We start from the raw sequence: 17500 nt of genomic DNA, 5'->3' as shown, positions 1-17500 counted from the left end.
GAGACTCATAGAAAATCAAATCACTGATTTGTTTAGGTTTAATTTCATCCCCAATAATTTGAAATCTGGACTGGGTTTAGATGGTCCTTTATCTTATAAGAGATTCATAAACGTAGGTCAAAAATCTAGAATTAGTACTCAAAAACTATGTTGGTCTTTTAAACAGCTTTCACGTAAAGAAAAAAAAAAACTCAGACGAATGCAGTAAAAGTTTATAGCTAGACAATACCTTAAATGAAAAAAGTACACGATGACTGATATTACACTTCTAGGAAGTTTTGATTAGACCTCAAATCGATAACAAAAGGAAAGTGAATTAATTTTGAAGTTAATAGAATTGAACATACCATTTGCCATCCATATATATATATATATATATATATATATATATATATATATATATATATATATATATATATATATATATATATATATATATATATATATATATATATATATATATATATATATATATATAGATTTATATATATATTTTTGGGCTCAAGCCATGACGTCCTGATGGAAGGTTCCTTTTTGGTAGCTTCCTTGGGTATATGACTACTAGGATATTCCCAGAGAATTAAACCACAGGTTATCACAGAATTCTTACTTCTGGAGCGAGTATCCTAAAGGTTTCCCTTTAAGACATCGTATATCAACAGGGGACGCATGTATTAACACGCCACATAGCTATCTGCACCCCATATAGAGTTAACACTTCGATATGGAGGGGCGGAGAATAACTGGGGAGCCGTTTCACAGTTACACTCGTCCGTGGCTACTTTTGGTACTCGAAACGTAAACAAACGGGCGCCATTGCTAAATGACGTCACCTCCGTCCTCATCCTTCTGCTAGTAGCTGCCTTGCTTAGACGGATTTCCCCTTGTGCTTTTTTATCGGCTTGCATCTTCGTAATGTCGCTACCTTCAGCCTCGCCTTCTTCTGGAAAGTTGAGTACCAGGTCCCAGTATTGTTTAAATAAGCTCTGACTGTAAAGTAACTTATACTTTTCGAGATATTTCATGTTTTCTGGCGGAGCTGTGCTGCTACCGGACACGCCATTTTATGGCGTCGCTGTTCTCTTGCATGCCTTGTTTAACTAGTCTGAACAGCTTATTCCGGCCTCTTAACTAATTGATACTGTTAGTTATTTAGTCTTCATAGCTAGGAACTTCCTATATCGTGTTTTGACGCTCTTTTATCCGGTCATCGCCTGACCCCATACTAGATTGCTAGCTTAGCCCCTAGGCCAGATTGCCTAGCACCAGTGTTCATGCATGATATATTCCAGTGATCCTAGGTTAAGTTATGAAGATAGTGGCATTATTTATCATACTGTTTACTGTGATGCAAGTGTTTTTCGCCTTCAGGGACCATATAGGGGATCGGTCTGATTGTGTACCTTTCTAACCTAACCTAAATGTAGGACCCCTATATGCTCCCTTCATCCCCTGCCTTCGGGCATTCCCTCTGTGTGGCCATGCTCCCCCTGCTATATAGGGGGATCAAGTCCGTATCAGAGCATTTATCGCTTCTCTGTCCTCCCTAAGGGAATGATCCCCCCTTAGGGTTGTGTCCGAGAAAGAGGAACGGCCTGTCCTTCCTCAGTTGCTTCGGTTAGGTTACTTAACCTTCCATGTAACTTGCGATGTGTCTTTCAGCCTACCTAGCTTGGGGTTTAACACTCCTTATCTAGGTTAGGCCTCGGGGAGGGGGGGCTAGTTCTGTACTATTTTAGTTTGAGACGGTACCCGTGCATCGCTCTCATTCAGGTTACCTACCCTAGGCTAGGGAGCGTCCTCCCTTCCTTGGTGGCTGTTTTTGTACAGAGCCTCCCCTATGGAAGACCCCTCTTCTTCTCCCTCCCCACCTATCCCTTGGCATAGTCTAGCCTATACACATCTGTCCCTAGTCCTACAACTCCTCCTTCGGGTGGACCGATATTGCTATCTTGAGCTCCTGTTGAGCAGGCCGCTCTGGTACATATACCCTTCATAGTGTCCTATGGGGTTAGCCACTGGAAGCGACTTGTCCACAGGGGTTCCCCCCCCCCCTCTCGGGTGTACCCTAACCCTCCCTTGGGTTACACTGGCACCCGGCCGACTGCTGGCCCCCTGCCATTGGGTGATAGGACCTACTCCTATCATGGATACACTCACTCAGGTGAGATGCCAGAGGGGTATGTGATCTTACCCCTCCAATCCCTCCTTCTGTCTCTCTACCTATCCTGGTGCCGGTCCCTTGCCGCCTCTACTGCCGGCGATACCGCCCTTCTCTTGGTGACACATTCCTGAGATACCCTCCCTCCCCTAAGTTGACAGCCTTCCGTGTGCCGGAGGGCTGCCGCCTTCCGTCGGCGTTCAGCCGATGGCCCACCCTTCCATTACCTAGTTTCGGTTGTCCGCCCTTCGGGCCGGCCTCCGGCGTGCCGGCAGTGATTGCCGGTGGTCTGGGTATACTATACAATTCTGCCTTATCTTATGAACTGGTCACCAAGCCGCCGCCTCCCGCCGCTGTGCCGGCGGCCGCCAAGCTGGCATCATACCTGAATTCTCTATGTGCCTTCCTTAATGCCATAAACCCTGCTGGAGCGGCCTCCGGCGTTCCGCCGGTCTGCCGGGGCCCTCCGGAAGCACCAAGGGACTTGCACCCCTTCTACCAGCTATCGACTACATGCTGATAGCCCTACACTGCAACCAGATAGCTTGGCTACTCCGATGGATAGGTATTGTCTTACCGTTCTATTAGTGGGCGTGCTGTCTTATTGCATATTACAAGTTTCCAGCATACTGTGTGTGTCTTAGCGCAGCTGGTTGCCGGAACCCGATCCTATATGGGGTCTTCTGCTACCCCCTTTACTCTAAAGGTCTGAGTGGTCTCAGTCCTTGATATACCTCGCAGGCAATCTCTGCTAGAATTTTCTTCTGCCTTCTATGGCGGTCCATGAAGATTTCCGCTTTTGTGTCCTCGGTCACAAACGAAATTGCCTATTGATAAGGTTACGGTAACCAGCTGGGCGGGATGCACAAGTATGTGACTATCTACTTCCTTTCCCGCTCCTCTCTTTAACATTACAATATTATAAATTAATTAATGTTAAGTGAAAGTTTAACTGCTTAAAATTTAACTTTAGAGTAATGTAAGTCACTCTTATGACTTCCGTATACTCATGATCTCTTTCTTTTACAGGAGGAGTACATCAAGTGTGACCACAACTTCTGTGGAGTGAAGCGCCCGCACTTCTACGGGCACACGGCGTGTCGGACCCACGCCCCCTGCGCCAATAAGAAAGGCGACCTGAAATTCTGGGACCCGCAGCACTGTACAGTCTGCAAGAGTCGTCTGGTCGAAGCGTTCGACGATCCTCCTTCAGCGGAGGTAAGGGACACTGCTCGAGAGAAGCTACGCAAGTGGGTGCGTTGCTTCCAGAAGAACGCCACCGGACCGTATCTCGCCACCGAAGATTTGAGGGCCTTGCTATTCCCGAAGGCATCAAAAGACTCAGTGGTCCCTAGTGATCAGATTCCCACCGTCCAGATAGTGGTGGAACCGGATGTGGTCATGGCTTAGTCCATGCATGAGTGCCGTTTAGACTCCGACAACGTGGAACGTATGTCGGAAGTGTCGGAGACCACGGAGAGGAACCTCATGGGCGACGAGCTCGACTATGAGGAAGATCAGGTGGAATACCCTGAGTCGGAGCATGAGGTCGCTCCAGCTTCCACCCCTGCACCAACTCCTACACCGACGGATGTATCACTCCCTTCTACATCCGCTACCCCGGATCCTACCCCATCCAACACTCAGGAGATCTTCAAGATGCTTGAAGCTCTCATGGATAAGAAACTTCGCGAGACGCATGAGTTCTTCAGGTCCAATCTCGGAAGTTCGAAGCAACCGAAAAGGATTTCGGTTAAGGACCTCCCTGCATGCTCGGATACTAACCCATGGAGGTATGCCGAGCACATGCCGATCACCACGGGCAAGATCTTTATTAGCGAGAAGGTCGGCTCGATCGCGCTGGAAGAAGTGGAATTCTTCCCAAACTTTGAGGCTTACCCGGACTGTTACGTCCGACTCAGGTTCGAACCCGCCTCTAAAGAAGAGACCGAACCAAAGGAGGTTATAGTGTTCGATCTCCCGAAGGCCCAGGCTATGTTAGCCAACACGGTGAAAAGTAGGGTCTTCACCTGCTCTAAACTGCCGGCGCTTAGCAAAAAGCACCCGACCTACGTCGCACCAGACGATGCGACCTTCCCCTTTCTAGAAAAGGCCTTCACTGCGGTACATAAGGCAGTGGAAGAAGAGAAACCTTGCCCTGTACTGGAGGAGTGCAGGCCCTTCTCCCTGACCACTCCCCCTGATGTTAGACACTGGAAAGACGTCCAGTCAACCTTCGTGGTGGGGAAACTAGAGCCTGACGTCGCTGGTCGTCAGTTTAACGAGGACCTCCCGAAACTTAACGATCATCTCCTTCGTCAGGAACATGATACAAAGGAAAGGCTCGCCGCATCTATGTCCCTCCAAGTACAGCTCGAAGTCATGGCCGGTGACACTAGGGTCCCTGACTACTACATGGTCCTTGCCAAGACACATCTGGCAACGGTAGTAAAGGATCTGTACAGCTTCACGAAGGCTCGTAGAGCCTGTCGTGAATTCGTGTTCTCAAGTGCTACAGTGAGACACGAACCCCGGAGGCTGATTTCCTCCAACATCTGGGGTAAACACCTCTTTCCCTCCTCCCTAGTGAAAGAGATCACCGACAAGGCCGCCACGGAGAACAGGAACCTTCTCCATAAATGGGGCATGTCGAAGAAAAGGAAATCCTCTCAGGACGACGGCCCTCAACCTAAGAGGAAACCCACAAAGCCAAAACCCCAGCTACGTCAACAGAGACGGCAGTTTCCGGGATCCGCTACTCCCCAAGTGGCAGCTCAGCCACAACAGACCTTTCAATTGGTCACCCAACCGGTCTTGTCACAGTCGCCGGTCTTCACCCCTGCATTTGAGCAGCAGTCAACTACCTTTCGTCCCAAAGGTAGAGGCTCAAACAGAGGTGCAGGCAGAGATGCATCTCGCCGTCCCTCCAGAGGCAGAGGAGGAAGGTGAGCTAGCGGCCGAGGTAGTAAACCCTCAGGAAGCCAGAAGCAATGAAGTGCTTCCGGTGGGAGGAAGACTCCGCCAATTCCAGGATCGTTGGACCGTCGATCCCTGGGCACACAGCATCGTCAAGAAGGGTCTGGGCTGGAGCTGGACTCAACCACCCCCAACCTTCCAGCAATTCTTCCAACAGTCAACCCCCCTCCTGGAAGAATATGTCCTAGAACTCTTAAACAAGAAGGTGATAAGGAGGGTAAAGTCAACCAGGTTCCAAGGGAGACTGTTTTGCGTCCCCAAGAAGGACTCCGACAAACTCAGAGTCATTCTAGACTTATCCCCCCTCAACAAGTTCATAGCGAACAACAAGTTCAAGATGCTGACTCTTCAACAGATACGGACCCTTCTGCCTTAAGGTTCCTACACGGTCTCGATAGACCTGGCGGATGCCTACTGGCACGTTCCAATGAACCAACATGCTTCCTCCTACCTAGGATTTCGACTCCAAAGGAAAAGCTACGCTTTCAGGGCCATGCCCTTCGGGCTCAACGTGGCCCCACGGATCTTCACAAAGCTGGCAGACGCCATCGTTCAACAGCTCCGCCTCCGCGGCGTCCAGGTGATGGCCTACCTCGACGACTGGCTGGTCTGGGCGACATCGCCCGAAGATTGTCTAAGATCCTGCAACAAGGTCACCCAGTTTCTAGAACACCTGGGATTCAAGATAAACACCAAGAAATCTCGCCTCTCTCCAGCTCAGAAGTTCCAATGGTTAGGAATCCAGTGGAATCTTCAGTCACACCGCCATTCTATTCCCCAGAAGAAAAGGAAAGAAATAGCGGGGTCTGTCAAAAAACTGCTGAAATCCAAGCGGATCTCAAGACGTCAGCAGGAACAAGTTCTAGGCTCTCTACAGTTCGCCTCAGTGACAAACCCAGTGCTGCGTGCACAGCTAAAGGATGCCGCGGGAGTCTGGAGACGTTCTGCATCCATCGCTCGAAGAGACCTCAAGAGACGGCTCCCAAACAGACTTCGGTTACTCTTAAAGCCGTGGTCGGAAGCAAAGGCCCTGAAAAGGTCCATTCCTCTTCAACATCCACCTCCATCACTCAACATCCACACGGACGCTTCACTGGAGGGTTGGGGAGGTCACTCCCACCAACAACAGGCTCAAGGTACATGGTCTCCCCTATTCAAGACGTTTCACATCAACATCTTGGAGGCCATGGCGGTCCTTCTCACCCTGAAGAAACTCTCTCCGCCTCCCTCGATCCACATTCGTCTGACTCTGGACAACTCGGTGGTAGTCAGATGTCTCAATCGTCAGGGCTCGAGATCGCCCCAGATAAATCAGGTGCTTCTCCCAATCTTCCGCCTGGCAGAGAAGAAGAAATGGCACCTGTCTGCAGTTCACCTACAAGGATTCCGCAACATGACGGCGGACGCTCTATCTCGGACAAGCCCGATAGAGTCGGAATGGTCTCTAGACGCAAGATCGTTTTCCTTCATCTCTCACCAAGTCCCGGAACTGCAGATCGCTCTCTTCGCAACGAGCGACAACAATCAACTTCCTCGTTATGTGGCCCCGTACGAGGACCCCAAGGCAGAAGCAGTGGACGCCATGTCACTGGATTGGAACAGATAGTCCAGGATCTACCTGTTCCCTCCCACCAACCTTCTGCTGAAAGTCCTCTCCAAGCTGAGAACCTTCAAAGGGACAGTGGCCCTGGTGGCTCCCAGGTGGCCCCGGAGCAATTGGTACCCCCTGGTCCTGGAGCTGCAGCCCACGCTGATCCCTCTCCCGGGCCCAGTTCTCTCCCAGCAAGTACAGAAGTCGACTGTCTTCGCTTCATCATCGAAAGTCAGGGACCTTCATCTCATGATTTTCTCTCCCTAACCGCGAAGAAAAGGTTTGGGATCTCGAAGAAAAGTCTAGATTTCCTCGAGGAATACAAGACCGAATCCACACGACGGCAATATGAATCATCCTGGAGAAAGTGGGTCTCATTCGTCAAGGCAAAAAATTCTACGGAAATCACCATTGATTTTTGCATGTCCTTCTTCATTCACCTTCATGGACAGGGCTTAGCAGCTAACACGTTTTCTACCTGCAAATTGGCCTTGACTAGACCACTACTGTAGGCCTTCCAGATTGATCTGTCCAGCGATATCTTCAATAAACTGCCGAAGGCATGCGCTCGTCTACGCCCAGCACCTCCGCCAAAACCTACCTCCTGGTCCCTGGACAAGGTGCTCCATTTTGCCTCCAACTTGGACAACGATTTGTGCCCTCTCAAAGATCTGACTCAAAAAGTTATATTTCTTTTTGCTCTTGCCTCAGGAGCCCGAGTCAGCGAAATAGTGGCATTATCAAGAGACAAGGGTCATATCCTGTTTACAGACTCAGGAGACCTTACCCTCTTCCCGGATCCAACGTTTCTCGCGAAAAATGAACTACCCACCAAGAGATGGGGCCCTTGGAGAATCTGCCCCCTGAAAGAAGATGCCTCTCTATGTCCGGTAGAGAGCCTCAAGGTCTATCTTCGGAGAACTTCAGACTTTGGTGGAGGCCAACTCTTCAAAGGAGAAACATCGGGTAGCGACCTGTCACTGAAACAACTAAGAGCGAAAATCACCTACTTCATTCACAGAGCGGATCCTGACAGTACACCCGCAGGTCACAATCCTAGAGAAGTCGCGTCGTCTCTGAATTTTCTCCAGAGCATGGATTTCGAAAGCCTCAAGAGCTTCACAGGATGGAAATCTTCGCGCGTTTTCTTCAAGCACTACGCGAAGCAAGTGCATGAAGTCAAACATTTCGTGGTAGCCGCAGGTAGTGTTATGAAACCTGCAGTTAACTCTGCATAGAACAGTGAGTTACTTGGGACTTTAACTCTTCGGGTGCCTATGTTGACCCTCGTGTGATACGTAGTGATTTCATGGACACTTAGTGTTTCTCATAGACTGTTCTTTACAAGGTGAAATGTCATAGTCGTCAGATGAGTGCCACATGCCTAGAGCATGATGTGTTTTTTCCTTATTAAAGACTGACGTTCCTATGAAACTTGTGCTTTCTAATAATTTGAAATTTTCTTTCAGATTCAAGAGCGAAGTCTTCTCATTGCTATATACATTATAATTTATTTGTAAATTAACTTTACATCTTTTATTGCATTTATTGTTACTATATCCTGCAATTGTGAAATAAAATTTCTATTTTATTACTTGTGCGTCTCTCTCCGCTCCTATTGATACTATGAAATACATGGTTGTCATAGTTTCATTATCCCCTTTCTCTTGAAATACATACATACACATACATCTACCAAAGGCACTTCCCCCAATTTTGGGGGGTAGCCGACAACAACATGAAACAAAACAAAAAGGGGACCTCTACTCTCTACGTTCCTCCAGCCTAACCAGGGACTCAGCCGAGTTCAGCTGGTACTGCTAGGGTGCCACGGCCCAACCTCCCACATTTCCACCACAGATGAAGCTTCATACTGCTGAGTCCCCTACTGCTGCTACCTCCGCGGTCATCTAAGGCACCGGAGGAAGCAGCAGGGCCTACCGGAACTGCGTCACAATCGCTCGCCATTCATTCCTATTTCTAGCACGCTCTCTTGCCTCTCTCACATCTATCCTCCTATCACCCAGAGCTTTCTTCACACCATCCATCCACCCAAACCTTGGCCTTCCTCTTGTACTTCTCCCATCAACTCTTGCATTCATCACCTTCTTTAGCAGACAGCCATTTTCCATTCTCTCAACATGGCCAAACCACCTCAACACATTCATATCCACTCTAGCCGCTAACTCATTTCTTACACCCGTTCTCACCCTCACCACTTCGTTCCTAACCCTATCTACTCGAGATACACCAGCCATACTCCTCAGACACTTCATCTCAAACACATTCAATTTCTGTCTCTCCATCACTTTCATTCCCCACAACTCCAATCCATACATCACAGTTGGTACAATCACTTTCTCATAGAGAACTCTCTTTACATTCATGCCTAATCCTCTATTTTTTACTACTCCCTTAACTGCCCCCAACACTTTGCAACCTTCATTCACTCTCTGACGTACATCTGCTTCCACTCCACCATTTGCTGCAACAACAGACCCCAAGTACTTAAACTGATCCACCTCCTCAAGTAACTCTCCATTCAACATGACATTCAACCTTGCCCCACCTTCCCTTCTCGTACATCTCATAACCTTACTCTTACCCACATTAACTCTCAACTTCCTTCTCTCACACACCCTTCCAAATTCTGTCACTAGTCGGTCAAGCTTCTCTTCTGTGTCTGCTACCAGTACAGTATCATCCGCAAACAACAACTGATTTACCTCCCATTCATGATCATTTTCGCCTACCAGTTTTAATCCTCGTCCAAGCACTCGAGCATTCACCTCTCTCACCACTCCATCAACATACAAGTTAAACAACCATGGTGACATCACACATCCCTGTCTCAGCCCCACTCTCACCGGAAACTAATCGCTCACTTCATTTCCTATTCTAACACATGCTTTACTACTTTTGTAGAAACTTTTCACTGCTTGCAACAACCTTCCACCAACTCCATATAACCTCATCACATTCCACATTGCTTCCCTATCAACTCTATCAAATGCTTTCTCCAGATCCATAAACGCAACATACACCTCCTTACCTTTTGCTAAATATTTCTCGCATATCTGCCTAACTGTAAAAATCTGATTCATACAACCCCTACCTCTTCTAAAACCACCCTGTACTTCCAAGATTGCATTTTCTGTTTTATCCTTAATCCTATTAATCAGTATTCTACCATACACTTTTCCAACTACACTCAACAAACTAATACCTCTTGAATTACAACACTCATGCACATCTCCCTTACCCTTATATAGTGGTAAAATACATGCACAGACCCAATCTACTGGTACCATTGACAACACAAAACACACATTAAACAATCTCACCAACCATTGAAGTGCAGTCACACCCCCTTCCTTCAACATCTCAGCTTTCACACCATCCATACCCGATGCTTTTCCTACTCTCGTTTCATCTAGTGCTCTCCTCACTTCCTCTATTGTAATCTCTCTCTCATTCTCATCTCCCATCACTGGCACCTCAACACCTGGAACAGCAATTATATCTGCCTCCCTATCATCCTCAACATTCAGCAAACTTTCAAAATATTCCGCCCACCTTTGCCTTGCCTCCTCTCCTTTTAACAACCTTCCATTTCCATCTTTGACTGTCTCTTCAATTCTTGCGCCGGCCTTCCTTACTCTCTTCACTTCTTTCCAAAACTTCTTCTTATTCTCTTCATATGACTGACCCAGTCCCTGACCCCACCTCAGGTCAGCTGCCCTCTTTGCCTCACGTACCTTGCGCTTTACTTCCACCTTTTGCTCTCTATATTTTTCATACTTCTCTATACTATTACTCTGCAGCCATTCTTCAAAAGCCCTCTTTTTCTCTTCCACTTTTACCTTCACTCCTTCATTCCACCATTCACTGCCCTTCCTCATGCTGCCTCCAACAACCTTCTTGCCACATACATCACTTGCAATCCCAACAAAATTTTCTTTTGCTAACTTCCACTCCTCCTCTAAATTACCAGTTTCTCTTACTCTCACCTCGTCATTGAAAATAAGAAGAATAATAGGTTCTATCCGTATTATATACTCACCTATGCTGTGTAATATTCCTAATTGAATACTTACTTGCGCCATATCTTCGAGACCAGACTGTTCTCTAGCCATGAAATATAGTGCCTAACCACCACTTATCTATTGTTGAGATTGTTCCTACACGAATATCGACCATTCTGTCTTGTCTCCGAGTTCTTCACGTACTCTCCGCAAGGTGAGTAGCCCTTCGATGACCACTTTGAACTTTGGTATGGACCGTTGGGACTTCTCTGCCAGGGGGGCAGGAAGCTGCATCCCCACGGAACCTCTATCGAGGTCACAATGCTTACCTTTATTCAAAGCCCTTGGCACTTACTCTATAAGGGGAAATCTACCACGATAGATTGATTCTCTGGTACTCTTCCATCAGGACGTCATGGCTTGAGCCCAAAAAACGGATTTTGAGCGAAGCGAAAAATCTATTTTTGGGTGAGATAGCCATGACGTCCTGATGGACCCTCCCTGCTATTCTAGTCCAGCCTTTCAGGTCCCGCCCTGTCCTGCTGTATCATGGAGATTAGCAAGCAGCTGGCATCAGGATGAGGACGGACGTGACGTCATTTAGCAATGGTGCCCGTTTGTTTACGTTTCGAGTACCAAAAGTAGCCACGGACGAGTGTAACTGTGGAACGGCTCCCCAGTTATTCTCCGCCCCTCCATATCGAAGTGTTAACTCTATATGGGGTGCAGATAGCTATGTGGCGTGTTAATACATGCGTCCCCTGTTGATATACGATGTCTTAAAGGGAAACCTTTAGGATACTTGCTCCAGAAGTAAGAATTCTGTGATAACCTGTGGTTTAATTCTCTGGGAATATCCTAGTAGTCATATACCCAAGGAAGCTACCAAAAAGGAACCTTCCATCAGGACGTCATGGCTATCTCACCCAAAAATAGATTTTTCGCTTCGCTCAAAATCCGTTATATATATATATATATATATATATATATATATATATATATATATATATATATATATATATATATATATATATATAGATATATATATATATATATATATATATATGTATATATATATATATATATATATATATATATATATATATATATATATATATAGATCTATCTATCTATCTATCTATCTATCTACCTATATATATATATATATATATATATATATATATATATATATATATATATATATATATATATATATTTATATATATATATATATATATATATATATATATATATATATATATATATATATATATATATATATATATATATGTATATATATATATATATATATATATATATATATATATATATATATATATATATATATAGACACACACACACACATATATATATATATATATATATATATATATATATATATATATATATATATTTATATATATATATATATATATATATATATATACTGTATCTCACAGAAAATTTTCAAAAGGAAAAGCTGTCACATAAAACTATAAGGATTTATCGTCAATATAATAAAATATCTGGCATTTTCTTGATAGTTTACTCTTTGAAATTTTTTGGGTTACAATGAAATATATTTGAAGAAAATTGAGAAACATTTATAAAAATATTTGAGGGAAATTATTATATATGAAAATACTTTAAACCACTAGCAGTTCAACCGGATTCTTAAGCCAATGTGGAAATAAATGACAAAATAATTATTGAACTCAAAAATATTTCTGGAAAATTCACTGAGCCGGCATAGAAAAGAAGATAAACCTGTTGCTTACCAGTCCAGAAATTGCCATATGTGCCAAACAAGTCTCCTATTATTGAACTGGACATCGGGGTGTACAGCCCAATTCCCTTATTTCTGCAATTCATTCTCATCTGCGACCAAGAATATGAACCTGCGATGTGAAGGAGCAAAGCGTAGGGTTTCTGGACGAAGGTGAGAGTCGAGCTAATTGGAACGTACACGGTCAGAGTGCCTGCAGTGGCACTTAATGTAATGGCAATGTTCGTGGAAACGGCTGCTCCACTAAGGACACGGCAGTGCCCAGAGCCGCGACTTCCTGCGCCCCAGGCCACTATTGGGCACTCCTTCTCTGAGCAAATGGCCAAACACCTGCCGAGAAAAGTGAGAGTGTTTGAAGCAATAATATACAAGGGCAAGTAATAAAAAGGATTTCTTCCGTAACATTATGCCTGGTGATTATATAGATTATACTGGAGAAGCATATGAAGACATTTATTTTCGTCTAATCATTTTTTTGAATTATAGAGATGTATTAAATAAAATAATGGCAGCTTAGTAAATAGAATAAGTACTAAGAAGGGTCTGTCAGATTATTTCAGCCAGAGTATTGTTGATAATCTAGATGCATCTCATAACAAAGTACGTTGAGTGAATAGTATTTATTTGAAAAGTCACTTGGTACTTTTCATCGCAATTTTATTAAAAAAATAAAGCATCTCATTGATAATCACCAGCTAAAGAACACCATGTATTTTGAAAACTTACTCTCCCTGTTATCTTATCAGATGCCTGATAAAGAAGAGAATAAGTTGATGTAAAACGTTAGAGAGATTCAGCTACTGCATCTTCTGAGAAGATAACGTTACCAAAAAAAAAAAAAAAAAAAAAAAATAAAAGAGGCTAAATCTCCCGCATGGAAGCAGGACCTCAAAGCCCATTCCGACTCACCTAATTTTAGGAACTCCATCATAAAGAGCAAAAGTGTCCGAGATTCCTTCCGTGACTTCTCCAACCGAATGGTACAAGATGTTGTTGATAACTGCAAGAACCGCAGGCGTATTTATTCCACCTACCAGAAGGGCTATGCACAGTATGATAGCTCCAGACATTTTCCTGTAACATAGAGTAGTACAATAAAGGTTAAAGGTTAAAAGTGTCTGGTTTCAGTTCCAGTTCCACAGGAATAGATGCTCACCAGAACATCAGCCAGGCAACCCCAATCCCCTCGCCCCCCTGTGGTGCCTTACCACAGCAGTGGCCTCTCCAGTAAACAGATTAAACTCAGTCCTGGGCGGGGATTGTTCTGCTGCTATGCGAATGCTAGGCATACACGTTACCACTGTACTAGCCAGGAGGCTTTAAATACTGTAAGGTTATCAAACTTTTTTGTTAAGTGGATAGGTTCTGTTGAGTTCATAAATGAATACATTTGAGTAAAAAGGATAATATTTCAATTAAACATAATGGTTAATATTTGATACTCAAATTTTTAATGAAACGGGAATTTGCTATAAGAAATGAACGAGTGCTGGTTAGTTTGGGATTTGTCTCCATATAGTTATTGGGAGCTTGGGAATAATAACTTACGTATCGATTGATTTAAACGTGAAGTTCATTGTCTACTCTTCGGAGACTGATTATGAGTTACTGGGCATGTGTGGTATAATCATTAGCAGGCTTTCTTAACAAATTACGAACTTCCAAGTACATATGCAAAAGTTCCCTGATGTCGTCCACCTACAGCCATTTTTTCTTATTTTGGAATTAAGTGTAATAGTATTATAGCCCCTGTGGCTGCGGGGGCATAAAAATGATTAAGATAGCTTCAACGTATTCCTGCTTGTCGTAAGAGACAACTAAAAGGGACGGGACGAGGGGGCTGGGAACCCCCTCTCCTATATTATAATCCTGTGAGACATCAAAGAGGTGGGGCTAGGGGAAGAGTGACTGCTCCCCGCACTCTAGATTTTGGGTGTTAGAATGTGCGTGGCTGTGGTACGATAGCGAGTAAAAGATGTGAGATTGGAAGTATGTTTAGGAATAGAAGGATGGATATATTGGCTTTTTGTGACACAGAGATAAAAGGGAAAGGTGAAGTGATGTTTGGTGAAATGTCTGGTAGAGTGTCTAGGATTGAAAGGGGAAGAGCAAGAGAAGGTGTGGCTTTATTGCTTTGTGAATGGATGACAGATAAAGTAGTGGAATGGAAGGCTATATCATCCAGGTTAATGTGGGCAAGGGTCAGGTTGGGTAGGGAATGTTGGGCTTTTATCAGTGCGTATGGGCCAGGTTGTGAGAAAAGTGAAGAAGAGCGGAACGAGTTCAGGAATGAATTAACTAGGTGTGTAGAAGGAATGGATTGAAGGAAATATATATTTGTCATGGGTGATTTAAATGCTAGAGTAGGCGCTGGAGAGGTAGAAGCTGTCATTGGCAAGTATGGCATACCAGGTAAAAATTAGAGTGGTGAGAGACTGTTAGATATGTAAGTTGAGCAAAAGATGGGGATCTAGCTTTTTCAAAACGAAAGATATAAACAAGTATACATGGGTAAGAGTGGCAAATGGAAGAGTGGTAGAAATGGTGTTAATGGATTATGTGTTGATAACTAAAAGAATGTTTGGAAGATTGAAAGACATGCATATGTTTAGGGGTATGGTTAACGGTATGTCTGATCATTTTTTGGTGGAAGGAAAATTAGTTGTAGCATAAGAATAGGGGAATAGAGTAGGTGGATGTAAAAGGGAGCTAGTGAGGGCGGAAGAGCTAATAAAACCGAGGGTAAAAAGTAAATATCAAGAAAAGTAAAAAATGGCATATGATGAAGTGAAAGTAAGAGAAACTGGTAATTTAGAGGTGGAGTGGAAGTTAGTAAAAGAAAATATTGTTGGGATTGCAAATGATGTGTGTGGCTAGAAGTTTCTTGGAGGCAATAGGAGGAAGGGTAGTGGATGGTGGAATGAAGGAGTGAAGGTAAAAGTGAAAGAGAAAAAGATGGCTTTTGAAGAATGGTTGCAGAGTAATAGTGTAGAGAAATATGAAAGATATAGAGAGAAAAATGAGGAAGTAAAGCGCAAGGTAAACGAGGCAAGAAGCGCAGCTGACCTGAGGTGGGGTCAGGGATTGGTTCATTCATATGAAGAGAATAAGAAGAAGTTTTGGAAAGAAGTGACGAGAGTAAGGAAGGCTGGTTCAAGAATTGAAGAGACAGTGAAAGATGGAAATGGAAGGTGGTTAAAAGGAGAGGAGGCAAGGAAAATGTGGGCGGAGTATTTTGAAAGTTTACTGAATGTTAAAGGATAATATGGAGCCAGATATAATTGTTGTTGCAGGTGTTGAGGTATCGGTGATGGGAGATGAGAATGAGAGAAAGATTACAAGAGAGGAAGTGAGGAGAGCACTAGATGCAAAGAGAGTAGGAAAAGAATCTGGTATGGATGGTGTGAGAGCTGAGATGTTGAAGGAAGGGGGTGTGACTGTACTTGAATGGTTGGTGAGATTGTTTAATGTGTTTTGTGTTGTCAATGGTACCAGTAGATAGGGTTTGTACATGTATTTTACCACTATACAAAGGTAAAGGAGATGTGCATGAGTGTTGTATTTCAAGGGGTATTAGTTTGTTAAGTGTACTTGGAAAAGGGTATGGTAGAGTACTGATTAATAGGATTAAGTATAAAACAGAGAATGCAATCTTAGAAGTACAGGAGGGTTTAAGAAGAGGTAGGGGTTGTATGAATCAGATTTTTACAGTTAGCCAGATCTGCGAGAGATATTTAGCAAAAGGTAAGGATGTGTATGTTGTGTTTATGGATCTAGAGAAAGTGTATGATAGAGTTGATAGGGAAGTAATGAGGAATGTGATGGGGTTATATGAAGTTGGTGGAAGGTTGTTGCAAGCAGTGAAAAGTTTTGTACAAATATAGTAAAGCATATGTTAGGATAGGAAATGAAGTGAGCGATTGGTTTCCAGTGAGAGTGGGACTGAGACAGGGATGTGTAATGTCACCGTGGTTGCTTAACTTGTATGTTGATGGAGTGGTGAGAGAGGTGAATGCTCGGGTGCTTGGACGAGGATTGAAACTGGTAGACGAGAATGACCATGAATGGGAGGTAAATCAGTTGTTGTTTGCGGATGATACTGTACTGGTTGCAGACACAGAAGAGAAGCTTGGCCGATTAGTGACAGAATTTGGAAGGGTGTGTGAGAGAAGGAAGTTGAGAGTTAATGTGAGTAAGAGTAAGGTTATGAGATGTAGGAAAAGGGAAGGTGGTGCGAGATTGAATGTCATGTTGAATGGAGAGTTACTTGAGGAGGTGGATCAGTTTAAGTATTTGGGGTCTGTTGTTGCAGCGAATGGTGGATTGGAAACAGATATACATCAGAGAGTGAATGAAGGATACAAAGTGTTGGGGGCAGTTAAGGTGGTAGTAAAAAAGAGGGTATTGGGCATGAATGTAAAGAGTTCTGTATGAGAAAGTGATTGTACCAACTGATATGTATGGATCGGAGTTGTGGGGAATGAAAGTGACAGAGAGACAGAAATTGAATGTGTTTGAGATGAAGTGTCTAAGGAGCATGGCTGGTGTATCTCGAGTAGATAGGGTTAGGAACGAAGTAGTGAGGGTGAGAACGGGTGTAAGAAATGAGTTAGCAGCTAGAGTGGATATGAATGTGTTGAGGTGGTTTGGCCATGTTGAGAGAATGGAAAATGGCTGTCTGCTAAAGAATGAAGAGGAAGGCCAAGGTTTGGGTGGATGGATGGAGTGAAGGAAGCTCTGGGTAATAGGAGGATAGATGTGAGAGAAGTAAGAGAGCGTGCTAGAAATAGGAATGAATGACGAGCGATTGTGACGCAGTTCCGGTAGGCGCTGCTGCTTCCTCCGGTGCCTTGAATGAAGCTTCATCTGTGGTGGATAAAGTGGAAGGGTGGGCTTTGCAACCCTAGCAGTACCAGCCGCACTCGGCTGAGTCCCTTGTCAGACTGGGAGGAACATAAAGA

At 44.2% G+C, this 17500-nt stretch overlaps 1 protein-coding gene across 1 annotated transcript in view; it reads right to left on the bottom strand.

Annotated features, from left to right (window-relative positions):
* Positions 1-17500, bottom strand: part of LOC137656014 (uncharacterized) — an 87578-nt gene that overhangs the window by 833 nt on the left and 69245 nt on the right. The window contains exons 2-3 of the mRNA XM_068390202.1: positions 13449-13613; positions 12532-12869 (exon numbers count right to left, since the gene is read on the bottom strand). Of these exons, the coding sequence (XP_068246303.1) occupies positions 12532-12869; positions 13449-13613 (503 nt within the window). The remainder of the gene's footprint in view (positions 1-12531; positions 12870-13448; positions 13614-17500) is intronic.

Source organism: Palaemon carinicauda, chromosome 17 (assembly GCF_036898095.1).
Source record: "Palaemon carinicauda isolate YSFRI2023 chromosome 17, ASM3689809v2, whole genome shotgun sequence".
NCBI classification, from domain to species: domain Eukaryota; kingdom Metazoa; phylum Arthropoda; class Malacostraca; order Decapoda; family Palaemonidae; genus Palaemon; species Palaemon carinicauda.
Note: the sequence above shows the minus strand (reverse complement) of the source record. Positions and strands in the feature narration are given on the sequence as shown.